We start from the raw sequence: 23,471 nt of genomic DNA, 5'->3' as shown, positions 1-23,471 counted from the left end.
CCCACACTTTGCTCAGCTGGCTTTGCAGAGGCCCTTGCAGTTACAAAAGGTGGTGGGTTTTTTTTCTCAAAGCAATAGGCTTGGCAAGCAAAACAGCAAATGCTGCTGGTGGATGGAGGGAGACGGGAGAGATGACTGGGTGGTCAGCTTGTGAGTGACTCAAACTTGGTAGATCTTGTGCACCCAGGAAGGGATTAGCATCCTCCAGTGCCTTTCCTGTGCTGCTTCCTCCATCTCCATGTTTTCTGATGTCTATTTTCTCCCTCTTTTACCCCCCTGCAGCACCTCCCTAACAGCTTCCCAAGGGGACATGTTCTTTCCAAATGACTTGTCTCCCCTTGTACTCTTTTTTTCTCCCTGACAAAACCAGCAGTTGTCTTGGTTGAAACAGCAAATAAAATTCTCCCAGTGCTCTGGATTTGAATGAGGTTTGGGATCAGGCTCTTGGGACTGTGGGCGTGAGCTGGCAGGCAAGAGGCAGGAGGGAGTGTGAGCCTTTTGGCTGAAACACTGTGGAGTGTTTCTGGTGAGAATGGAGACCAGAGTCTGGCATGGAGCTGCTTGCTCTTTCCTTAGTCTCTTCCAGAGGTCAGTCTGAACTATAGCCTCACTTCTCAGGAGCCCTGCATGACACTGTTAGATACCATGTTTATGGCCCTTCCTGGAAAATGGCCTAATTTGTCCTGTAATCTCTCATTTGATGTGGCATTCCTGAATAATCACAGATTTACTTTTTCTTTTCTCTCTTCACTGGTTTTACTTTACTGGTTTTACCTTATCCTCTTTGTGCGTATTATTTTAAAATGTTGGAAGGATTTAAGCCATGGTTTGAGGGTTCAGGAGAGGTTTTTGATGCTGTGAACAGCCTGTTCTCTGTGTGGCAGGAGAGCTGTGGTGTGCTGGGGATTACCTACAGATTGAAGTGTTCTCCATCTTCTGGCCAAAGGGCCGAAGTGCATCAGTTGGAAAAGTGGGAGAAACCAGGACGTGTTCATAAATGTGGCTGAGAAACTCCCCAGGTTAATGATTGCTTTCAGGGGAGCGAGGCAAAGAACAGAACTTTGGAAGCTGTCTCGTTTATGCACATCTTTAGTTTGTTGTACTGGCAGCTCAGGGACACACCTGGAAGCAGGGACTGTCCCCTGCCTGCTCACAGCAGCTCCTGTTCTCTGCACTGCAGAGATGGTGCATGACAGGATGCTCCTGCTTGGGCAAACCAGCTGGTGGGAGAGCGCAGCCGACAGCATTGTGGTGTGGCAGCACTGTCCAAGACCGGGACAGGCTGAGGGAGATGGACAGAGTGGGGGAAGAGCTTGCAGGGCACCTGCCTGGCCTTTGTCTGCATGTTGTGTTGCCCCTGGAGATCTGCCTGTCCCTTGTCCCGCGGCACCGGGCAGCAGGAGGCTGCTGCTGGGCACCCTGCAGACCGGTGCTGGTGCTCTGCTCCCCAGCGGCACAGAAGAAGCTGATGGCGGCGCAGGCCCAGCTCTCCTCCTCCCCCGCGGCGGCGGCGGCCGAGCCGGCAGTGGAAACGCGCACCACAGCCACCCAGATAACCAGGGAGCTGCTGCGGAGCAAAGGCATCGCCGGACTCTACAAGGGCCTGGGAGCCACGCTGCTAAGGTACGATGGTGTGGGCTTGGTGTTCCCAGTCTTGGACCTAAGGCACCACCCATCCCAGCGATGAGCCTGCAAAGGAGGTGTTGGCTTCAGTGGGTGTGGGGTTGGTTTAGTTCAGTTTCCATGCACAGCTTTTGTACATTAAAGAAGGAAAGGTCAGAGAAGTGAGGGAGCCTGCCTTTTTGTTCCTGGAAGATTTAGTTCTGCTGCTTTCTGTGGAAGGTTTTTGTCTGCCCCATGGTCTATATTTTCACACTGTGCAGAAGTCCTTGAGAGCTAGCAAAGTGAAACTGTCAGCCTGAGGCCCCAGAGTGTGCAATGGGATCTGGCCCACGGAGCATGTTGGATGCAAGGACTGTTGCCTGCTCTGACACTCTTTGTCTGGGCTTTCACAGAGTGACTTTCCTCTAGCCTTAAGAAAGGCAGAGCTAAAGCAGTGCCCCATGGGATGGCGGGCAGGACGGAATGTCTCGTAATTAACAAGAGTGGTCAAAACAATTGACCTCTGAATGTGCTGATGTCTGTGGTTTGAGTGTTGAAAAAAAGGGGAGCCCATTGATCCTGCAGGGCTGCATGCCTCCCATGGGCCTGTTGTCCTTTGTGCAGTCACTTTTGCCCTGCTGAGTTTCAGCTCCTGTCTGCATTGCAATCACAGAGCCAGGATATCTGCATTGCACTCATGGCTGTGCTGCCAATTTGTGATGCTTGCAGCCCTTCCTTTGCTCAGTTTGTTGGTGTCCCACACTGACTTTGCTCATCCTTGTTCTTCTTTTTTCTCTTTCCTCCTGCCCCACTACAGGGATGTCCCATTCTCCATTGTTTACTTCCCACTGTTTGCAAACCTGAACAAGCTGGGCCAGAAAGACCCCAATGTCAAGGCTCCGTTCTACGTGTCCTTCCTCTCTGGATGTGTGGCTGGTAGTACGGCTGCAGTGGCTGTCAATCCTTGTGATGGTGAGTCCTAAGGAGCCTCTGGTGGTGGCCTGCTGCCAAGGGACAGGAGTCAGAGGCCCAGGCTGGGCCAGGTGAGGAGGAGGGTGACTGTGCCAGCCTTTTTCAGCATGAGCACAAGGGAGGTGCAGGAGGGGACAGCTCTGCTGCCTCCAGCTCTGATGGTGTGAGTTCAGCTGAGCTACGACTTTGGCCACAGCTTACACAAAGGTTTGCAGTACTCGCTTGGCACATTGGGAAGAGAGTGTCATTCATTTCAGTCATTCTTGGCAGGAATGGCTGCAGACACACCCTGGAAAGGTGCATTTCCATGTGGAGTGATAATATGCAGACCACTTACAAGCATATGGTCAGGGACCAACAGGGGAAGCCTCAGATTTGTGGCCTTTTCTCCTGCTCCACAGCATCTGCCTTAAATACCACCTCGGGTTTCTCTCCTGTGAAAAACACCAGAAAGTAACTGCTCTCTCCCCAACACTGCACATGCTCCAAGGCGTGAAGAAACATAGGAGCAGAATTGTGTATTTTAGATACCTCTTCCAGAAGGAGGTGAGCATATGAAGATCAATTCCCACTTTGCAGAGAGATACCTGAATTTGGAAGGTTTAAAGTTTAAGTCAGCTTTTGAAACCTTGATCACAGTGAGGGAGGGGAGTGTCGGGGTCCCTCCCCCCCCACCATGTAGCCCTGGGAGAGGCGCCCTGGGGAGGAGGCACGGGGTTTCCCTGGCCCTGGTCAGCCTTGTTCCCCATTTGTTGTTTTGTGTTCCCCTGCGCGGGCAAGGACCCTCAGCCGGACTGTGAGGGTTCCTCGGCAGAGCCCCGGCCATGCGGCTGGAGAAATAAACATCTCTGAAACATCTAGCAACAATCTGTCCGTATATATTTCTTTTCCACGGGACTCCTTGTTTGATACATCGTGTTACAGAATCCCCACTGTAACAGGGGAGGGGTTGGATTTTGGGTGGCTTTGTGTTTCTTTTATCCATTTATAAAGGAATGGGTTCATTTTTCCCTGATAAATGTATGAAAATGGTCTGTATTCTTGGTAATCTCATTCTGACTGTTTCAAAGCCATTGCTCTCAGGGTGGCTCTTGCCTGCTACGCTCCCAGTGCTCACCAGTGTCTCCCCTGTCTTTCCTCCCCAGTGATCAAAACGCGGCTGCAGTCCTTGCAGAGAGGAGTGAATGAGGACACCTACTCGGGGATCCTGGACTGCACCAAGTAAGACTCCTCATGACAGAGGCACCACATCAGGTGTTTGGCATCTGCTGCTGCCTGCTGCCAAGCAGGAAGTGCAGCTTCTAGACCCAACCAGCAGCTTTGCTTCGTGTTCCCTCTGAACCTGTGCTTTTATCAGTCTATCTGTCTATCTGGAGATAGATATAGATATATGAGCAGATGTATATATATATATATAGTTTTGTAAAAGAGAACTTCTTCCCATACTGAGCAAGAAAAACATACCATTTATATTTAAATACTTCTGTCCAAACCCCAGTAGTCATAACACTGAGATTTCATTTCTGCAAAGGGAGGCAATGCTGTGGTAGTCTCTCCCAAGGCCCTACTGTTGGGAAATCCTACAGTATTGAGTCTCATATCCCTCCTGGGACTGCTCTGCACAGTGTCTGCAGGAGTGCTGCCAGAGTGAGCTGTCTCCAGCTGCATTATCCTCTCTCTGATCTTTTACTGAACTATGGTCTGGTTGCTTCCAAACATGAAGGGACTTTTTCTGCTTTTGTATTTCTGTGGTATCCAGAATCTGTTGCCACCTGGCTCTGTCCCATGCTGAGGGGGGAGATTTGAGCAGGGTGACCTCTCAATGCAAGCATGGGGTTGTCTTAGCTGTGCTTCCAGACATAGGCAGACACTCCTCTATGTAGCCAGATGTAGGGATGGGGCAATTTTCTGCGTGGCCATTTGCAGAGCACTTGGGCAGTGATGGATGATTTGCTGTGGAGGCTGTGCCAGGCAACAGCACTTGCCTGGGATTAGTCTCTGGAGGGAGGTAGAAACCAGGGCATGGCCAAAGGCTCTCCTGGCACGGTGGAGGGGCAGGATGGACAGTTACCTGTCTGTGTCATTTCTCCCCAGGAAGATCTGGCAGAGGGAAGGGCCCACGGCCTTCTTCAAAGGGGCCTACTGCCGAGCCCTGGTCATTGCTCCTCTCTTTGGCATTGCACAAGTTGTCTACTTCATCGGCATTGCGGAATTCCTGCTGGACATGCTCCCCAAGCACCGGGCCTAGCCCTGGAGTGGCTGCGTGTGCCCTCCCGCCCTCTGCAGCGCTGGATTCATCCCTGTGTTCACCATCCGTGTCGATCGATGTCAGCAACAGCACAAAGGGTTCGCGCAGGGATGCGAAGGGACCTGGTGTCCAGATGGGCAACATGGGGAGGGAGAGAGTCCCTTCTCTGCTCCCTCTGGAGCCTGCCCCCTCCCGCTCCTTCCACGGACAATACTTAATTATGCACCTCTCTCTCTCTCTCTCTCTCTCTCTCTATCTCTCTTCTTAATTTCCAATTTTTTGGTTTTAAATATGCATTCTTAAGGACACTGGTGAGCACAGACTGGGTTTGCAGACGCAGAAGTCTCCTCTCAGTCTTGGGGAGAAGGAGAGATGGGAAAGAAATAGCTTCAACCCTCATCCACCTCAGTTTCCCTTTCTTCCTGAAGCTGCCAGCTGTCTGAGGAGGAGCTGGAGGGGCAGCTGTGTCCCCTCAGCACCTTCTTGGCTCTGCTGACCTCGGGTCAAGAGTGAATGCTGCACAAAGGGGTCTTATCTCATTGCTGCTGGAGGCAGGGGTGGGGGGGATGCTGGATCTGGCAAGTTCCTTGGCCTGAAAACCTTCAGTCCTCCCTTCTCCCTTTTTAAAAACGAGTTGGACTTAAATGAATTCTGATTGTTCCTATTGATTTTGTAATTATTTTTGTTTTAAAGCAAAGGGATGTCCCTCCTAACTAGGTGTCACAGGCACATCCGGGTGAGGTGCAGAAATAAGATGTCTGCTCTGTAGGGAACATGTCTGTGGGATCACATGAATGTCCAAAGGTGCTTCCCTGCTTGGCTACAGGCAGGGAAGGGAGAGGAACTTGGGATCAAGTTACTTTTGTTTTGGGGTGTTTTTTGGGGATTATTTTGTTGTTTTATTTGTTTGGGTTTTTTTGGGGGGTCTTTTTGGTTTTGCTTTTTGTTTTTGTTTTGTTTGTTTCGTTTTGTGGGGGTTTTATTTAGTTTTATTTTGGTTCTGGTTTTTGTTTGGGTGTTGTTTGTTTTTTTTTTTAATGCAGGGTTGTGGGGAGGGAAAACCAAACAACAAGAAACCACTTACATTCCTTCAACCTGCCCATCCCCAGTGTGATAAAGCTGTGGCTGCAGGTCTAGATCAGCTGATCAACCTTGGGGAGCCGTAGCAGAAATGCTGTGCCTGTGGGCTCACCCTGCCAGGTGAGAGCACAAGGTCTGGTTGTGTTCTGATGTTTGCTTTGGGTGTGACTGGAGCCAGCGGGTGTGGAAGAGGCAGAGGGTTCCCATTCCCTGAGCAAGGAGGTGTTTGTGTGTCCATCACTTGTGGGGGCGAGTCCTCTGCATCACACCACCATCCTGTTTGCTCCTGGGGTGGGGATTGGTGGTGGGTGGCAGGGGGCAAATCTACACCTACAACCTGCTCTATGAAAGGGACACTGCCCCAGCTAATATCCCTTGTCAGAGGAATTCCTCGTTCAGTACTCTCTTGGGCTGTGTAATTAATTCTAGTTTAAATGGTCTTAAGTGTGAGATCTACCAACCCAGTGTGATCTTCTCCGTTATTTATTCCATTTGGTGCGATCCACCCAACTTCGGTGTTGAAATTAAACTGGTTGAATTCACTTTTCATTCCTTTTTATTGCTTTGTTCTCCAGGCACCTGCTTGGTGTTTGTGTTTTGAATGTGTATTTAAATTAATTTTTAAAAATCCTTGTTTTTAATGTTTAAAAGAAAACCACCTGTTTGACCATTCTTGGGGTTAGGTTTTCATGAAACCTGTATGTTGAGGGCCTTCTTCCTTGATGCATCCTTTTTCTCTTTGAAAAAGTTGTTCTGTGGCTGATTTGTTACTTGTCACTTTGCATATGTGAATAATTTTTTTTCTTTTAATGACTTCTCCGTGTAACTGGGAAGGAATCTGTGCAAAGGCGATGATAGATGTCTGTGCTGTGTGTAGTGCTGTGATGCTGCTCTTGCTCTGGATTTCCCTTGGGTGGATTAAAAGAGAAAGATTTATTTTTTTTCCTTTAAGGTGCCCCATTCCTTGCTGCTTTTTGATTTACAGGGAGGGTCCCCAAAAGGGACACTGCTGATAAAAGTTGTGGGGTTTCAGCTTGCCCTTCTGCCTGCAAGGACTGTCCCCTGAACCTGGGTGACTTGTGGCTGCAGGGATGCGTGTGGAGTGCAGGTTTGTATGGTGGGGTTAAGTTTGAAGGAAAATTTTGTGCAGTGAATGTCTAAGGTTCAGGGAAAGCTCTCCTTGTCCTTTGGGATGCTTTTAAAAACTTCTTTGTAAAACTGACTCTTCCTCCTGAAATCTCTTCTTCCACCGTGCAGGAGCTGGTGACCTAAATTAGGCTGATTTTTAGCTTCCAGGACATGTCCCTGAGTCAGCAGGACCTGGGAAGGTGGCAGGGGATAGTGGCTGTGGCTGCGCAGGGTCCTGCTTGCAAAAAGAAAAAAAAAGAAGTTTAAAATGGGAGCATTCCCATCAGATTAATTAATCACCTATTAGCTGAAACCTCTCTGCATTGATTGCAGCATTGAGGAATGAAAGTAAATAAACACGCCTCTGCTCCCCTCCCTGAGGGTGCCGCTTGTCCCTGGGGCAGGAGCCATCAGCCAGCACCACTCCTTGTTCTTCCCACCTGTTCCTCTGGCAGAGGGTCCTCCACCCACCTTGGGCCCTTTCCAGTCGTACCTTCTCCATGTCAGCCTTGTCCCTTGCTCCCACCCTGACCCGGCTCTCCTGGCTCCTCTTTGGGTTTCACAGTGTTCACGGCCCTTAAATTCATTTTGCTGGATCTGCGGAATGCCCCTGTCCTGGGTTCAGGTGCTTGGGTCAGTTTTGGTTTGTGGAATTCCCTGGGACAGAAGGATGAAAGTTCCTAAAACCCTGGGGCGAAATTCCTGCAAAACAAAAGGAAAAATCCTGGCAACCAATAGGGGAATTCCTGGAACAAAGGGAAACCATCCTGGAAAGCTAAATATCCTGGATCACAAAGGGGAAATTTTCTGTAAGACAATGTAGGAATTTCCATGCGATGACTAGGGGTAAGTCCTTGAAAGCAAAGGGAGAAATATTCTGGGAATTTGTAGAAAGTAATGGGGAAATTTCATACAAGGCTATGGGGGGGGGGGGGGGGGGGGGGTAGCCTAGAAATAAAAGGAGGGAAATTCCAAGAAAGCAAGGAGGAAATTTCCTCAAATACCTGGGAAATTCCTGAAAAGCAGAAGTGACATTTTTGAAGAAAGTAACAGTGATATTTCCTAGAGGGGAAATTTCCCAGAATGCAAAGGAGGAATTGGTGGATAGCAAAAGGGGAATTGCCTGGAGAGGATGAATGATACTTCTTGGGAAATAATGTCTTGCTTCCCAGTGTCAGGAAAATCCACAAATGCCAGAGTTTTGTGTCCAAAAAGGAGACAGAGGAGTCCTGCCACTTTATTCGAATAAAGGGAGAGAGTCCACCGGGGCACACGCCTGCGGGGTTTTCTCTCTTGGGCTGTCTGCTGTACCCCGAAGCTCCGAGGTTCAGGCTTGTGCAGACCCGTGTCTGTTTCAGGAGCCAAGCTGTGTGGGCTCTGCAACAAACCTGCGGCCCGGAGTTAGGAGAGACATGAGGACGCATTTCAAAGATGTGAACACCCACATCTTCACCCATCCAATTGTTTGTGAAGACGTGAGCTTTCCTCTCACCAGGGAGTAACAGTCATGGGGAAATTTCCTAGGAAAGCAATGGAGATCCTCTAAGCAGAGGTAAAAATCGTAGACAGGAATGGAGGACTCTAGAGAGCAACAAAGCCATTTCCCAGGAAACAAGGAGGACATAGCCTCAAAGTGACTGGGAAATTTTCTGGAAAGCACCAGGGGATTTTTAGGAAGTGGGAAACTTCCTGGTAAACAAAAGGCAGTGTTCTGAAAAACTCTCCATGTAAAGTGCCTAGTAGGCAGTAGGGACTTCCTGGAAAGAAGAAATTTCCTGAAAAACAAGCGCCACATTGGGGAAGAGCTGTAGTCCCGTGCCTCAGCCCCACTGACCCCTCCACCCCTTCCTGGTCCTTGGGTAAGGAACTCGAAAAACCTCTCAGGGTGTTTGGGTTGTTTTGACTGCCACCCGCAGAGCTCAGAGGGCTCAGGGAAGAGCCGGGCGGGCGCTGTTGCTGCCCGTTATCCTCCTCCTGTGTTGGGCATGGGCTGGTTCGCCTCTGCTTCGGTGCCGAGAGCTGCCCGCCGCACTTCGGCCTTTATTGGTTTGTAAATTTTGGCAGCACGGCCTTAGCGTGCAAGCCAAGGCAGCCGGGAGAAGAAGGATTGAAAGAAACATCTGCACGTGGCCCGGGGGTTTCCAGCCCCGGGAAGCCCCGGCGGGAGCGGGTGCGGCTGACCCCCTGCGCTCCGGGTGTCCCACGCTCAGCTTGAGGTCCGGTTTATTTAATTATTGCTAATCTGGGCAGGGGCTTGCGCGGGGCTGCGCAGCGGCGTTCCCGGAGCCGGAGCATCCCGCGGGCGCTCCCGGGAGCGGCGGCACCGCCCCGCCGCGGGAGCAGAGGCAGTTTCACTTTCGGAAGGGACACGTGATTTCCAGGAAAACGAAAGGGGCGGATAAAGGATCGGGCAGGAGGCGGCCGTTCCCGCGCTGAGGTCACCGCGCGGCGCGGCACGGCACGGCACGGCACGGCACGGCACGGCACGGCACGGCACGGCACGGCAGCTCTGCGGACCCGGCACCATGGCAGCACCGGAGAAGGAGGGGTAAGTGGCGCCCAGCACCCCCGGCCCTCCCCGGGTCGCCGTCCCCGGGTGGCCCCGGTCCTCCCGGTGACAGTCCCGCGCCCGCAGGGAAGCCCAGAAGCTGCGGTTCGGGCAGTGGCTGCTGAACGCCATCAGCAGCGGGAGCTACAGGGGGCTGTGCTGGATCGACCCTGGCCATACCACCTTTCGCGTCCCCTGGAAACACAACGCCAGGAAGGACATCACCAGCAGTGACGTGGAGGTCTTCAAGGTGGGTGGGATGACTATCACCAGCAGCGACTTGGAGATCCTCAAGATGGGCAGGGTGGGGGTCACCAGCAGCAGCCTCTGGGTCTTCAAGGTGTGGGGGATGGGGTTGATCCGTAGTGCACTCAAGGTTTTCCAGGTAGGAGGGTTCGAGTGACCAGCGGCACCCTCAGGGTCCTCAAGAGGGGTAGGATAGGATGGTGACCAGCAGCAAGTTGAGGTCTTCAGCGTGGGTGGGATATGGGAGCTGGGAAGGTGGGGGAAGATCAGTCATCCCTGGAAGCCTCCATGCTCATGGAGCCAGGGACCCCATGCTCACACCTCTGCACCCCCAGGCCTGGGCGCAGGTCAGTGGGCGGTATGAGGAAGGCTCCGAGGACCTGGCCAAGTGGAAGACCAACTTCCGCTGTGCCCTGAGCAGCACCCAAATGTTCAAGCTGGAAGATGACCATTCCAAGCGTGGTGATGACCCACACAAGGTCTTCTCCATTATCTCAGGTGAGCCTCGCCCCAAGGAGGGGTTGTGTTGGGTGGGGTGAGAGATCTCAGGACCTCCCACTCCTGGTGCTCTCCTTTCAGCCACCCTCCAGCACAGCAAGGAGGGAGATTCCAGCATTCCTAACCCTGTGGTGGACCAACAGCCAGCACAACAGCAGCTCCAGGTAGCTGGGTGGGCACAGCAGGCCAGGGGTGTCCCTGCTGCCACTTGCAGGCATTTCAACTTCATGTCCTTAGGGTGCACCCAAGCTGCAACCCAGCACCTGGCCAAAATACGGGCTGGGGGAGGTTGAGTGCCTGGCAACCACAGCACTAAGATCCCAATCTGCTTCCCTTTCCAGCTGGAGCATGACTCCCAAGACATGGCCTCAGCAATCGCTGTCCCAGGTAAGCACTAGTCTCACACTCCTTTTTTTTGGGGGAGGACACCCTGCTAGGCTCAGCTGGGGCTGATTTTGTGGCTGTGAGATATCCCACCCACTGTACTCCCCCTTAGGACCTACTGACCCACAGCTCTCGATTCTGGAGGAGCTGCTGCAGCAGTGTGACATCTCCCCCCGTGACCTTGGCTCACTGGCCCAGTCCTGGGTGCCCACAGGTGAGACCAGCCCTGCTCACGGGGTGCAGAGTGGGTGGCTGCCTGGGTGGGTGACCCCAGCACCTTCCCACAGGTGGTTTCCCTGCAGGGGATCAGGATGTCATGCTCCAGCCTCACCAGGACACCCTGCTCCAGCTTTATGCAGACCCCAGCCAAAACAACTGCTTCCCTCCCACGACATTTCCACAATGGGTTCCCCCGGTGGAGCAGCCCACCTTGGACACCTACCACCCACCGGGCCTCATGCCACCAGAGGAGACAGGTGGGTGCTGTGCAGCAGGATCCGGCCCTGGCTGTGGGAATGCCATAAGGGAGTGGGAAGAGGCTGGCGTGCTGCCATGGGGACCCCATGCCAAAGCAGCCCCCACTCTGCTGCATCCCGAATGGTGATGCCGATGCTGCTCATCTCCCGCTGCAGGGGCCATGCCACTGCCGTGCCACCTGACAGAGGGCACGGGCCCCACGCAGTACCCAGTGGAGGCAACGTGCTTTGTCCCTGCTGCCAGCCCTGTGCCACAGCCACGGCTGCTGCTGGATAACACAGGTGAGGGTTATTCACAGCTATAAATAATGATTACAATTGTTAACACTAAATATGCTTGGGGGGTGCTTTGGAGAGGGAGAACGTTTCAGTTTGGAGGATGCAGCTGCTGATCACTTCCTGGTGCAGATGGCATCGTCTCCATCCTGGATGTCACCATCTACTACCGGGGGAAGGAGTTCCACCGGGAGGTGGTTGGGGGCAGCCACTGCTTGCTGACATACCAGCCCCCCAGTCTGCTGGAGGCCCCGTGCCCCTGGCATGTGGTGCGCTTCCCCAGCCCCGCCAGCGTGGCTGACAGCAAGCAGCGGCGCCTCACCGAGGAGCTGCTGGGCGTCGCGGGGCTGCAGCTGGAGCAACGCACCGACAAGGTCTTTGCCACCCGCCGGGAGAAGTGCAAGGTGTTCTGGGCCTTGTCCCAGCAGCTCGAGGGGGTCGAGGAGCCCCCACCCAACCTGCTCTGCCGGGACCAGGAAACACCCATCTTTGACTTCCATGAGTTTTGCACAGGTGGGTAGGGGTGGCACATTGTTCCCCATATGTTAGTTCCTGCCCAGCCTGGTTCTGGGGCTCATGGGAGCCAGCCCCAGGATGTTACAAGCATCCAAACCCTCCCAGTCCCTCTGTTCCACCAGGCTCACCCCAAAACTGATCCCTGTTTTGCCTCACAGAGCTGAGGGACTTCCGCAATGGCCAAAGGCAGCGATCCCCTGACTTCACCATCTACCTCTGCTTTGGGCAGGCCTTCTCCAAGGACAGGCCTAAGGAGTCCAAGCTCATCCTGGTCAAGGTGCAGTAGCCAAAACCCACTATCCCACTGCTGCCCAGGGAAGGGGAGAGACTCATGGAGTCCCAGGGGAGCTGGGACTCTGGGTACCTGAGGAGGGGGATCCTCGAGGTCAAGGTGGGTGGGAAGTGGAGGGTCTGGGTGCCTGAAGAGGGACCCCTGGGGACTGAGGCAGATGGGATTCTGGGTGCCTAGGGATGGGGACTCCCTGGTGATGAAGAGGTGATGGAGTTTCCTCAGGGACTGGGTAGCGACAGCCTCAGGGGCCAGGGGAGGTGAGTGCTTGGGTGCACAAGAAGGGAGACTCTCAGTGTGGGGTTTGGGAGCCCTCAGGATATGGGGCAGATGGAGATCTGGATACCCAAGGAGGGGGGACCTGGGGGGCTGAGAGAGATGGGGGAACTGAGTGACAGGGGAGGGGACCCTTGGAGACATGGGCGGCTTTGTGACCAGGAAGGGGACCCTTGGGGACCAGGGGAAACATGGGGCGGGGGTGAGCAGCTGCCTGGGCCAGAGGACACTTGGGGTCTGGGCAGGATGGTGTGGAAGGCAGCTGCCCAGGGCCAGGGACCCTCAGGGTTTGGGGGAGACAAAGGGTGCCCCAGACATCTCCTCTCTGCACTCCAGGAGAACAGGGCTATGCAGGGTGTTGCAGCCACATCGGGCAGCTGCCCCTAACTTGCCCCTGACCCCAATGTTTTGCCACTGCAGCTGGTGCCCAAGTTCTGCGAGTACTACTACGAGCAGGTGCTGCAGGAGGGAGCCTCCTCCCTTGACAGCCACACCCTCAGCCTGCAGCTCTCCAACTCCTTCGACCTCATGGAGCTCATCGAGCAGTACAACATGCAACTGGGCTGACCCCTCGTGCCCCGCTCCCCATGGCCCTGGCACAGGCTGCAGGACCACTGGGCATCCCAGCCTCTGCAAACCAGCACCCCCCAGCCCAAGGACAGCTTCAGTGACCAGTCCTGGAGTCACACATTGCTTTTCCCCTCCATCAGCTGCTAGTGTGTTTTTGTGGAGTGTGGTAATTTACAGATTTATTTTCTTAATTTTTCCAAGTTAAAATATGTATGTATAGAAACGTAGTTCTCTCTTGCTGCTGTTGCCTGGACACCTGCCTCTGCTATCAGTCTGAAATCTTCGCTACCCCCTTCTACCCCCAGAACCACCAGGGTCCATGCCCAGCCTTGTCTCAGCAAAGTCCCTGCTGGCAGGGGCGGGTTGGTATCAGAGAGCTTATCAGTGCCTTCTTCCCTTTAAATTTTGAGTAGATGAGGTGACTTCCCACACCTGAAGGGATGCATTTATCAATGAATTTATTTCCATGCATTAAGGCTACAAACATGACTTGCAAGCAGAATGTGTTGAGGACGCTTTTGCTAAACAAAAGTACTTCCGTGAGCACTGGCCTGGAGTCACTCACTGGAGATGTTCTGGAAAAATAAGGCAGTAACTACAACACGAAGCACCCAGACCTCAGCTCAGAGGTGCAGAAGGGGTGGTATCTCAGGGAGGAGTGTGGAAACCAGAGGGCTGCCTGAAGATGGGGTGTGCCCTCCCCAGGCTGCAAGCAAATGCATCCCCTTGATTCAGGAGCCTGACCATCTGGTCCCTGGGCAAGGGGAGGTGGCAGTGTTCTTACCTGCCTAGTGACCTGGATGCTGCTAGGTCCAAAAGTGGTGGTCCCGTAGCTTGTCACGTAATAGTGAGCAGAGGGCTGTGCCAGGGGCTCCTCCAACTGCCTGGGTACTGTGGGAATGGGACACCCTTAGCACCCCAGTTCCAGCAAACCCTCAGCCCTCTTTCCCCTGAGTGCTGTTGTGGCACTAACTCAGGACACTGGGCTCACCTTTGGGCAGGAGCAGCTCTGCACCAAAACGGTGCCCACACGTCCCACAGGTTTTAACGTCTTCCTTTGTCCTGTGGAGGAAAAAGCCCAGGAGAGAAGGAGCAGGAGCTGCCCTCAGCACTCCCCAAGGAAGACGATGCCAAGGCAGTGGAAGAGGCTTGCTTTTCCCACCCTGACCAGCTGCAATTGGTGGGACAACCACTGCCCTCCTGGGTGCCTGAGCACCTTCAGCTCTTCATGAAACAGGGACATGTGGGCATGTGTCCAGAGTGAACATCATGTGCCTGAGCCCCAGAGTCTCATCTGTTTCACCTTTCTCTCCATGCTCTAATTTCCCACACCAGAAAGTGCTAACACCACGTGGGACACGAGCTGCTATGGAGAGAGCTGCTATGGGAGAATGACACGGTAGTGCCAGCGAATTTCATTACTAATTTCACGTGGCTTTTAGAAGCTGACCAGCCCCACCAGCATTGCATTAGTGACCACCCAGGTCCTGCCCTCGCTTGGAGGGGCACAGCTTGTACGTACATGGCACCTGTGCCATCCATGTCCGGCCAGAGGAACTCTGCAGGACAGCCGGACGTTCGGCAGGGAGTCTTCACACACACGTGCAGCCCCGGCCACTCCTCAGCGAGCTTCTGGATGACGAGCACAACTGCCACGAGGAAGTCCCAGGCAAACTGGAACCCTTCCAGCAAAAGGAGAATGTCGTGCTTGCTTACAGCCCCCAGCCACAGCAGCCCAGGAGATGCTGTGGTGACCCACACATCACTTCCAGCCCACGGCCTCAACTGTTGGACCAGCTCCATTTCTCCAGTTAACCAAGCCGCCATAAGGAATTTAACGGTATGTTGGAAGAGCTCCCCAACTTGGGTGGCCCTTTTACTTATCTCTTGAAGACCCAGCCTTAGACTGTACTCTGCTGGGGCCTTCTGGGCAAGGATGACCCATCTGCTCCATGACAAGAATGAAAACTTGACTTCCCATTTTTATGTGATACCTCTAAAGGAGTCCTGAACAGAATTGCATGGAGAAAGAGGAAATCTGTAAGTGGACTGCTGGTGGAGCCAGGCCAGACTAGGATATGTGGCAGAGGCTTCTTGGGACACTTCCCAGAGGGCTGGAGGTGGCAGGGGTGGAGCTCAGGAGAGACATGGAGTTGGGAGTCATGAAATATGGATCAGGGATCTTACCTGTCCTTTCCGATGGCTTTCTGCAGCGGAGCTCCAGGTAGCTGTAGGCCCTCTGGTTATTCTCTTTGATCAGCAGAGGTTTGCCATTGCATACAAGCAGGCAGGTCACCTTCGCCACCCAGTGTGTGGAATAGAAGGAGCAAGCTTTCACCAGGAACCTGCGAGGAGATTGCCCATGGCTTTCACCACTTTCCTCCTAGCTTATGGAAGAAAGTGTGGTACCAGGTGGACTTGAAAATATGAGCTGAGCTTCAGTAAGAACAGAGGCAGACACCAAATGAGGACCTTCCCCTACTGAAAGCTCAAGCAGCAGGAGCAGCCTCTTAAGCCAAGAGATCCTTCCAGAGTTGGCCATCTTGTCCTGGTTTTATCTGGGATGGGGTTAATTTTCTTCCTAGTAGCTGGTACAGTGCTGTGCTTTGGATTTAGGATGAGAATGATGTGGATAACACACTGATGTTTTAGTTGCTGCTGAGCAGGGCTTACACCAAGTCAAGGACTCTTCAGGTTCTCAGGCTGCCCTGCCAGCGAGGAGGCTGGGGGTGCACAAGAAGCTGGGAGGGGACATAGCCAGAACAGCTGACCCCAAATGACCAAAGGGTTATCCCACAGCTGGTAGCATCACTCTCAGCATATAAACCTTGGGGAAAGCTGACTGGGGGACCACTGCTTGGGAACAGACTGGGCATGAGTTGGTTAGTGCTGAACAATTGTTTTTTACTTGCACCACTTGTTCTTCTCTCTAATTTCTCTCTTTGCTGATTTCCTTTGCATTACAATATTATTATCACTATTACTGTTTTTATTATAATTTATTTCAACTATTAAACTGTCTTAATCTCAACCCATGAGTTTTCTCACTTTTCTGATTCTCTCCCCAGTCCAGCCAGGGAGGGTGACTGAGTGGCTCTGTGGTGCCTGGTTGCCGGTTGGGGTTTAACCATACCACTGTCAGACAGAACTCTAGACCAGTCCAGAAAACCAGAAGTTCCAAAAACTGGTATAGTTCCAACACCCATAGAAACTAGAACATTCTCGGGTAGGACTGTGAGACCTTTGCCTGCCTGGATGGGCACAGATTAGCCAAACACATTCCCCCCACCCCAATGAAAGGTGGCTAGAAGGAGCGTGGCCGTTGCTCATGTCCAGGCAGCGAACATCACAAGGGTTCACCCAGGGCCCCACACATGTGTGGCACAGCTGAGAAGCCATCCTGGTATCTTGACTCCCAGGCTCAGGCCAAGGGCTTGCTGAGAGTCATCCTGGTACTACACCGAGCAAACTCAATCCCACAACCTCACTGATGGCTGGAAACCAGTGCTTACCTCTGGAAGAAGCCCTCAGGGATTTCGGGTGAGAAGTAGGCACGGATGTGGAGGTCCTCAGGGTGATCTCCTCCCCACACCTCAGACACTTCCTCTGTCTGGTTCAGATAGGTTGGGAACAAGTACCAGGACTCGCCTTGGCTCCGTGTTGTCTCCCATGGCTTTCCAGGCACAAACTCCGTGGCCTGCGGGTTGAGCACGTCGGTGTGCTTCACCTCCAGGCAGAGCTCAAAGTGCTCCAGGAGGCTGAAGAGCTTCCCTCTCCCTCTGTGAGGCCTGTGTCCCATGATTTCCTCAAAGACATCCCACATCCCTTCTGAACAGAGCTGGTGCTTCACCAAGGCACGCACAGCCTGGTGGCACAGCATTGCCTTTGACTTGAAGGTCCACACCCAGTTGGCTCTGTCTCTGATGGTGGCGTGTTCCCCGATCAGTGTCTCCACAGAGATGCTCTCGAGCTGCTGGACAAGGCGGTACCGCACCAGGAGCTGCATGGGAAGGGAAGGAGAGGTGAGGTGGCAGTGAGAGGAGCCCAGCTTGGACTCTACAGAGGAGATGGTCCTGATCCCCAGGCTCACCTTGAACATCGTTATTAAAAAGGTAGGCTGGAGAAAGACGGTGCTTTCCAAGTGCTTGATTTCCTCATACCACACTACGAGCCCAATGTGGTGGAGGTACCGCAAGATGTCCTGGAGGAGCTCTCTGCCCAGGCCGGCCAGGTGCTTGTGCTGCGAGAGTTTGCTGAGTAGGTACTGGAGGTCCATCATGCCTAGAGGGAGATACAGGAGCTCAGAATGCATCTCTCAGACACAGCATTCCAAGGTAGATGCTTCAGAGAGCCAACAAACACCAGCAGCATCCCACATAACCTGTGCCATCCCTGGGGAAGTAACTGGGATCAGAGTGATGCTCTGTGACTGTGACCAAAAATGCTCTGCCTCTCCTCAGCTGTCCCACTGCCACCCTGCAGCCCCCACAGCCTTGCCTTGGCTCAGCAGTGGCAACAGCCTGCCAGAACTTTCTGAAAAATGAGGCTAACACTGGGGGTTTTTTATTATTATTGTTTGAGGAAGCAGGTTTGTTTCCAGCCAGAAAACCTCAGATTGCCAGTTAAACCTCAGACTGACATTCAGCAATGCAGAGAGACAGGCAACAAAGTCTGGCTTATCTCCACAGAAGAAAAGCCTCTGCTCCTTGTTCTCTAATCCTGCAGTGGCCAGGGGGGCCAGAGATGTCACTGGGAACTGGTGGTGTTCGTACCTGCTTTGGGTACATAAGCAAGAGGCTGGAGCTGTCTGCTAATCCCGGTAAGTCACAGGAGACATGGAAAAGGGTCTAGGGAAAGGTAGGGGCCATTAAATAAAGTTAGAAGGATGTAAATTTGAAAACCACATGGAAGCATTAAAGCTGTGGAGCCCTGCAAGGTTTTTTAATTGCTTATGCAGGAAGAAGAGGAGAAAGCAAAACATCACTGGAAAGCAAGGAACCAGACAGCATGGCCCGTTCAGGCGTGCTCAGTATTAACGCTGCAAGGTCTTCAGCAGCAACCCCACTGCCACACAAACAGGGCCAGAAGCTGCAGCAAGCACTGGACAGCCCATCCCAAACTCAGGACAGCACTGGAGAGAGCCTGTCCCAGGCACGGGACAGAAGCTCCCCTCAGAAAAGCATGGCAGGGTTGCAGACCACTCACCATGGTCTGCCACCTCCTCGCTCCGTGCAATATCCACGATGGCAGCTTCCACCTGCCTATAGACGGGCGGCAGCACTCGGAAGACCTCGGGGAAGAGCTCCTCATTCTTCACGTGCTCCAAAATAGTGGCCTCGAGCTTTTTGATGTCACAGTGATCCGTGCAGTTGACAGCAACTAAATTTAAGATCTGGAAAAGAGGAAGCACATTCCTGATGAAACTACACCCGGAGAAGTCTTTTAGCTTGTGAGGACTTAATGCCCATGAGGTCACTCAGGGTGGAACACACCACTGGCTCAGCTTCAGAGGGCACTTGCTTCACACCTCTGTTCTGCAGCAATTCCTGAAAATCACCTGGTGATGGTGAATGGCCCCTTGCACTCCTCCTCAGGCACTTGCTACAAGCCACAAGAGGAGATGCCCATCACCTACCAGGGACAAGGACCCTGCAGGTCACAGCCAGGGGTTACCATGTCCACCCCAGCCTGGGGAGGGGCTGCAGTAGTGGCCTGATGCACTTGCACCAGATCACCTTAGCCAGTAGCACCCTGGGGTGCCAGAGACAACAGGGTGACCTCAGCCAGCCAGAACCCAGGACAATCTCAGCCCTACAGTTAACGTGCAGCTCTCCATCTCTTTCAGCCTCTCCCACTGGTCCATGTAAAACTTGGGCTCCTCACTGCCCTCCAGGTTGTTGATGAAGTGAGCAAGGTTGCTTTTTCTCTCTGCCAGCATGGCTGTGATCCTGGCCATGATGTCATGTGTCTTCTCTGCTACCTCCTGCTCCTGGCAGCAGTCCACATGGGTTCCCACAGGAAGCACCACCGAGTTTGGCACTCGCATGGACAGGTTGTTGATCCAGAAACCAACAAGCTCCTTGAAAGTTTTGTCATTAGTTTGGTACCTGGGGAGGGAGAAAAAGAAAATCCCAAATTCACATCTTACCCTCTGGATCTCCAGCCAACTTCTACCAGTGCAGGCCTGACCACACACTCCGTGCTGTCCCAGGAGCTCACTGGAGAAGAGCTCAGATCTCAGAAGCTGACATGGACTGTATCCAAGCTCATCCTTCAGTTCCCCATCCTTAAGCTATGGGGTGTAGCAGAGTCAATCCCTGCTGTGAATGGGAGCATCCCTCTGTAGCACAAAACCCAAGCCTGATGCTCCCTCCATGTTCAGGGAACACCACAGGATACAGACGGGATTGTAGGAATTTGCTTTTTTGCAGAAAGCAAGTCTGTTCAGAGGGGGTTCAGTTGTCACATAAGGAGTTGGTGCTTATTCAACCCCTCCAAACAGAGGCCTTTGGCAAGGTGATGACAGACCTGGTGGATTAAAAGATTGATCTGCAAAAAGGGGGAGGGGGAGAGCCAGCTATGCCAGTGGTGCGAAGACCAGGCCTCAAGGCCCAATGGAAACGGTGTGAATTCGTGCAGTGCAAAGTTTCCCCAGCTCCTTTTTAGTTTCCCTGGTCTACCTGGAATCCAAACCAGCTAAGCACTTACATGTGAAGATTGATGACAAGGATGACGAGTGCCTGTGGGGTGATGAACACGTGGTGAGTCATGTAATATTCCAGCTGGCCGGCAAAGTCCCAGAAGAGAAACGTGAAGTCCTCGATCTGGAACTCACTGATCTCTATGCCAACTGTTCGTTCTTCCTCAGGAACCAGTTTGGATTGCCCTTGCTTCAGGCTTCTGCAGATTGTGGACTTCCCCGCCAGTGAGGCCCCCAGGAACATGGTCTTGACCCTCTTGTCCTCCTGCCCCAAACCATGCTGAAGCTGGTTGAAGTAATTCCGGATCTGCTGAATGCCACCAGCACACACTTCACTGGGTGGCTCCCGGAGGGGATTCCCACTGGCCTTAAACACTTTCAGGGATTGTCCCTGGAAGAGCTCCTTGGGGAGCTGGCGAAGGGCATTATTCTGCACATGGAACTCCTGTAAGCGTGCCAGCTGCAGGACAGGCTGCGGGAAGGTCCGGAACAGGTTGTTGGAGATGTTGAGGTACTGAAGGCTGCCTTGACAAGCTGCCAGGTCCCTGGGGAGGGCACAGAGACGATTGTTGTTCAGTCGCAAGTGCTTAAGCCTGGGGAGATGGGAGAAAACCCCCTCTGGGATGATCCGGATTTGGTTCTGATTCAGCTCAAGCCTCTCCAAACAGACCAGGCTCTGGATTTCATTGGGAAAGTCCACAAACTCATTCTTGGACAGTATCAGCTTCTTGAGGTTGCAAAGCTTAGAAATGCCGGTGATGCTCCTGAGTTTGTTCCTGTCGAGGTCAAGGCTCTCCAGCATGGAATTGCTCAGGACTGCAGGCGGGAACACACGCAGCCTCTGGGTAGAGAGATTCACTTCACGAAACCTGTCCTCCTGCTCCTGACCTGGACATATGGGACAGGGAAGGTGGTTAAAAGAGACTTTGATGCTTTGGAATTGCAGACCATTATTTCTTTTTTTTTGCATGACTTTGGGATGATTTTGGCCAGCAAGAAAAAGCAGAGGAGCTGGTTGAACAGTGCAACCACAATTACTGCTTGACCAGCCCCTGTGTCCTCCCAAGAGAGGAACTGAAGCTGAGGATCTTGGCTGGGACTGAAGACACAGGAACAGTTCCCACCAGATGCTGACCTGCAGCCCAAGTGTCACATTAACAGATTTGTTCTCATGCTTTGAGCCCTGCAAGAGCTCCAGGCACAGATGCATCTACCCCAAAACTGGGAGTTTTCTAATCCTAGCAGTGGGCTGGGGGGGCAGACCTGACGTCAGGACAGCTGCTCCCCATATAACTCGCCCAGCCCACTCAGCTCTTGGCCACAGCTCCATGGATGCACTCACTGAGGCCAGGGCCAGCGAGTTCAGACACTTCCTCTTTCACATCCTCTCCCCTCCAGATGACGCTGTGATTCCCTGCAGAGATGCTCCCAGCCCTGGGAGACTGGGGGAATAACACAGGGACGGTGGGGTTCCCCAAAGGACAGGGCACACAGGCAGGGACTCAGCGATGGCTGAGAACATCCCCAAACAGAGGGTGTTTAGAGCAGAGAGATTTGCAGGCGAGGAGAGCGCCAGCGGGATGGGGATCACATGATACCAAAGAAAACATGGTTAGATTTGCTTTCCTCTCTCGTTTCACTTCCTCCCGTGACACCAAGCATGGCATCCCCTTATGCAATGCACCCCACTCAGGACTGACTCATCATCATTTCTCAGCATCACCACTGAAACATGGGACATGCTCCAAGCCCAGCAGGAAAGCAAGCCTTTGCCCTCTCCCAAATGCCCAGTCTCTCCATCGGGGACAAGCCAAAGGACTCCCACCACCATTGACCCAGAGCAGTGAAGAGCCAGGGCAGCTACTCACAGGCTCTGGGCTGGGCCATGACCCTGCAGCGTGGCACCACCTGGATCCTCCGGGCACTTGCCGCCCCCTTTCGTTTCCTCCTCTTGTGTCACTCCCGCCTCCCTGCGCTCTGCCAGGGAACCCCACCCTCTCTTTTCTCCATCCAACCTCAGAGCAGCTCTCAAGAACCCGAGCACCTCTGGCCAGATGGTATGGCCAGGGTTACATCCCAAAAGCAGTACTGAAGGTCACCTATGAGACAAATATGGTGGCAAAACAGTTCCTGAGTCAAATTCCTGGTGCAGCATCCCTCCCTGCCTGTGCTGAATGACCTTTTGGCATCACCCCTCTTGCAAAGGAATGAAAGGACACTAACAAGAGGTTTTACTGTCACCAAACTACTGCCTATATTGAATAAGTAAGATTTCTTCCCTTAAACACGCAGCAGCATCTGATCCAAGACGGTCAACCAGAAAGGAAAAAAAAAAAAAAAGGCAAGTAGTATACACAGTATTCTAGAAAAACTGTTTTCTAGAACATAGCAGAAGAGGCATTTTTAGGAATGTTTCTCATTGCCTCTCCCAGGAGGCAGCTTAGAATTTGATGATTTAAATGGCAGACAGAATGAAAGAACCAGTATTGTTGTTCATGTTCACTGCAGCAGAAAGCACATGCAGAAGGTGTAGTTTTCAGTCTCAGCAGACTGCAAGCGCAGAGGTAACAAATTTTAACAGGCCTTACAGTGCAGGCACTCCTAATACACCCTGCAACAGGCTGTTATCTTTACTGCCAGTTCAAGGGCAACATTTAACCAGAATTCGAAGCAGTGAAACTGCCCAAAGAATGAAACAGACTGATACTGTCTTCCTGGTAAACAGTGTAGTTGCTTCTATTATTTGGTCAAGACTTGTTTTTCACGCCACCTACCTTTTTTACACACAGGTTATGGCAGAATTGTTCCTCTGACATCTTCAGAGGTATCCAATTTCCACCCTAAGTGTATGCACAACTAGATCACATTCTCTCATTCTTGTGCCAACAGTGCCATAAAAGTTTCTGAATTTTTATTTTGTCCAGAAATCTATCAGCAGTGTTTGTATTCACAACCCCACACCCATATTCCAGGTATGTATTCTAGCTGCAAGTTCAGCTTGAAAACTACAGCTTCTCTGCCAGCTGTTCTTCTGCAGTCAGTACCGTGTCTTTTCCAAAGATCTTCAAAGCCACTCCAAAGTTACCACTTCCTTATCATCCAGCCAGGCTGCACTTCCATAGAGGAAGCATACGGAACCAAGGAAGATTAACTCCAAAATGCTCAGGATTCATCCATAAACACTCCTCTAGCACAGAATGATGAGAGTGAAGCACTGTGCCAGTCCATACACTACTGGTATATAGGCTTGGTTTGTTTAAATAGTAAAAAAATAAACCCTCCAAACCAGTTCCCGTGAAGGGAAAGCCAGTTTCTCAGTTGTAACTTACTGGTTTTCTCTTCAATTTCTCTGTGAAACATCTCCTACCTAGCAGGGTTTGATGGGGAATGATTCAAGTCAGATTCAAGGGTGCTGAATATCATTTAAGGACCTGTATTTCAGACAGTCACTTAAAAGATCTGGTGCTCTGCAGCACCTGCGGGCAAGGAGCTTTGCTAGAGCAACCAAGATGAAGTCAGACTGTGTGCTGGACTCCTTTGATTCTTGACAGGAAAACCAGTTCTCCTGCAGAGGAGGAGGGAAAATTACTAATCCAACTCCAATCCTCTTCCACAAACACAGCATTCCTTATGCAAGAGCCAACTCTGCAGGTTTACACGGA

General features: G+C 52.5%; 3 protein-coding genes and 2 long non-coding RNA genes across 13 annotated transcripts in view; 3 read left to right on the top strand and 2 right to left on the bottom strand.

Moving 5' to 3' along the window:
* The window catches only part of SLC25A22 (solute carrier family 25 member 22), a 52,926-nt gene extending 46,073 nt beyond the window's left edge, over positions 1–6,853 (top strand). For all 3 annotated transcript variants that reach the window (XM_048307209.1, XM_048307212.1, XM_048307211.1), the window contains exons 7-10: positions 1,452–1,623; positions 2,420–2,574; positions 3,720–3,795; positions 4,669–6,853. In XM_048307209.1, coding sequence (XP_048163166.1) covers positions 1,452–1,623; positions 2,420–2,574; positions 3,720–3,795; positions 4,669–4,822 — 557 coding nt within the window. In that variant the 3' untranslated portion in view covers positions 4,823–6,853. The remainder of the gene's footprint in view (positions 1–1,451; positions 1,624–2,419; positions 2,575–3,719; positions 3,796–4,668) is intronic.
* On the bottom strand, positions 6,693–7,936 carry LOC125327571. Its single transcript, XR_007204312.1, has 2 exons — positions 7,524–7,936; positions 6,693–7,265 (listed from the first exon to the last, which is right to left on the bottom strand). It is a non-coding gene; the product is annotated as an uncharacterized LOC125327571 (long non-coding RNA).
* Positions 6,924–16,140, top strand: IRF7 (interferon regulatory factor 7). Of its 3 annotated transcripts, none has more exons than XM_048307207.1 (12): positions 6,924–7,010; positions 9,412–9,578; positions 9,666–9,828; positions 10,160–10,322; positions 10,404–10,486; positions 10,664–10,709; positions 10,819–10,920; positions 10,994–11,182; positions 11,339–11,464; positions 11,591–11,971; positions 12,133–12,251; positions 12,960–16,140. In XM_048307207.1, the coding sequence occupies exons 2-12, from the start codon at positions 9,556–9,558 to the stop codon at positions 13,104–13,106; spliced, it is 1,542 nt and encodes a 513-aa protein (XP_048163164.1). In that variant the 5' UTR covers positions 6,924–7,010; positions 9,412–9,555; the 3' UTR covers positions 13,107–16,140. The 3 variants fall into 3 exon arrangements, with proteins under 3 accessions (XP_048163164.1, XP_048163165.1, XP_048163163.1); XM_048307208.1 differs by lacking the exon at positions 6,924–7,010 and adding an exon at positions 7,984–8,889; XM_048307206.1 differs by lacking the exon at positions 6,924–7,010 and having other exon boundaries at positions 7,984–9,578.
* LOC125327567 (malignant fibrous histiocytoma-amplified sequence 1 homolog) lies at positions 9,823–23,408 on the bottom strand. Of its 5 annotated transcripts, none has more exons than XM_048307202.1 (10): positions 19,818–23,408; positions 18,925–19,216; positions 18,315–18,501; positions 17,200–17,390; positions 16,622–17,109; positions 15,297–15,454; positions 14,632–14,791; positions 14,101–14,171; positions 13,894–14,000; positions 9,823–10,071 (listed from the first exon to the last, which is right to left on the bottom strand). In XM_048307202.1, the coding sequence occupies exons 1-10, from the start codon at positions 21,017–21,019 to the stop codon at positions 10,003–10,005; spliced, it is 2,925 nt and encodes a 974-aa protein (XP_048163159.1). In that variant the 5' UTR covers positions 21,020–23,408; the 3' UTR covers positions 9,823–10,002. The 5 variants fall into 5 exon arrangements, with proteins under 5 accessions (XP_048163159.1, XP_048163160.1, XP_048163162.1 ...); XM_048307203.1 differs by lacking the exon at positions 9,823–10,071 and adding an exon at positions 13,551–13,684; XM_048307205.1 differs by lacking the exon at positions 9,823–10,071 and having other exon boundaries at positions 13,551–14,000; positions 19,818–20,697; positions 21,678–23,408.
* LOC125327570 lies at positions 17,080–18,297 on the top strand. Its single transcript, XR_007204311.1, has 3 exons — positions 17,080–17,221; positions 17,835–17,928; positions 18,067–18,297. It is a non-coding gene; the product is annotated as an uncharacterized LOC125327570 (long non-coding RNA).
* Positions 23,409–23,471: the final 63 nt, after the last annotated feature.

The sequence above is a fragment of the Corvus hawaiiensis genome, chromosome 6, assembly GCF_020740725.1.
Source record: "Corvus hawaiiensis isolate bCorHaw1 chromosome 6, bCorHaw1.pri.cur, whole genome shotgun sequence".
Classification (NCBI taxonomy): Eukaryota; Metazoa; Chordata; class Aves; order Passeriformes; family Corvidae; genus Corvus; species Corvus hawaiiensis.
Note: the sequence above shows the minus strand (reverse complement) of the source record. Positions and strands in the feature narration are given on the sequence as shown.

Coding starts and splice junctions, on each gene's coding strand:
- IRF7 (XM_048307207.1), top strand. CDS start 9,556: ATGGCAGCACCGGAGAAGGAGGG. Junction 9,829..10,159: donor GTGACGTGGAGGTCTTCAAG/GTGGGTGGGATG, acceptor CTGCACCCCCAG/GCCTGGGCGCAGGTCAGTGG. Junction 11,972..12,132: donor CTTCCATGAGTTTTGCACAG/GTGGGTAGGGGT, acceptor TTTGCCTCACAG/AGCTGAGGGACTTCCGCAAT.
- LOC125327567 (XM_048307201.1), bottom strand. CDS start 21,019: ATGCATCTGTGCCTGGAGCTCTTGCAGGGCTCAAAGCATGAGAACAAA. Junction 18,502..18,924: donor TGGAGAGCTGCACGTTAACT/GTAGGGCTGAGA, acceptor CCTCTTTTCCAG/ATCTTAAATTTAGTTGCTGT. Junction 14,792..15,296: donor AAAGCCATCGGAAAGGACAG/GTAAGATCCCTG, acceptor TTTTGCTGGAAG/GGTTCCAGTTTGCCTGGGAC.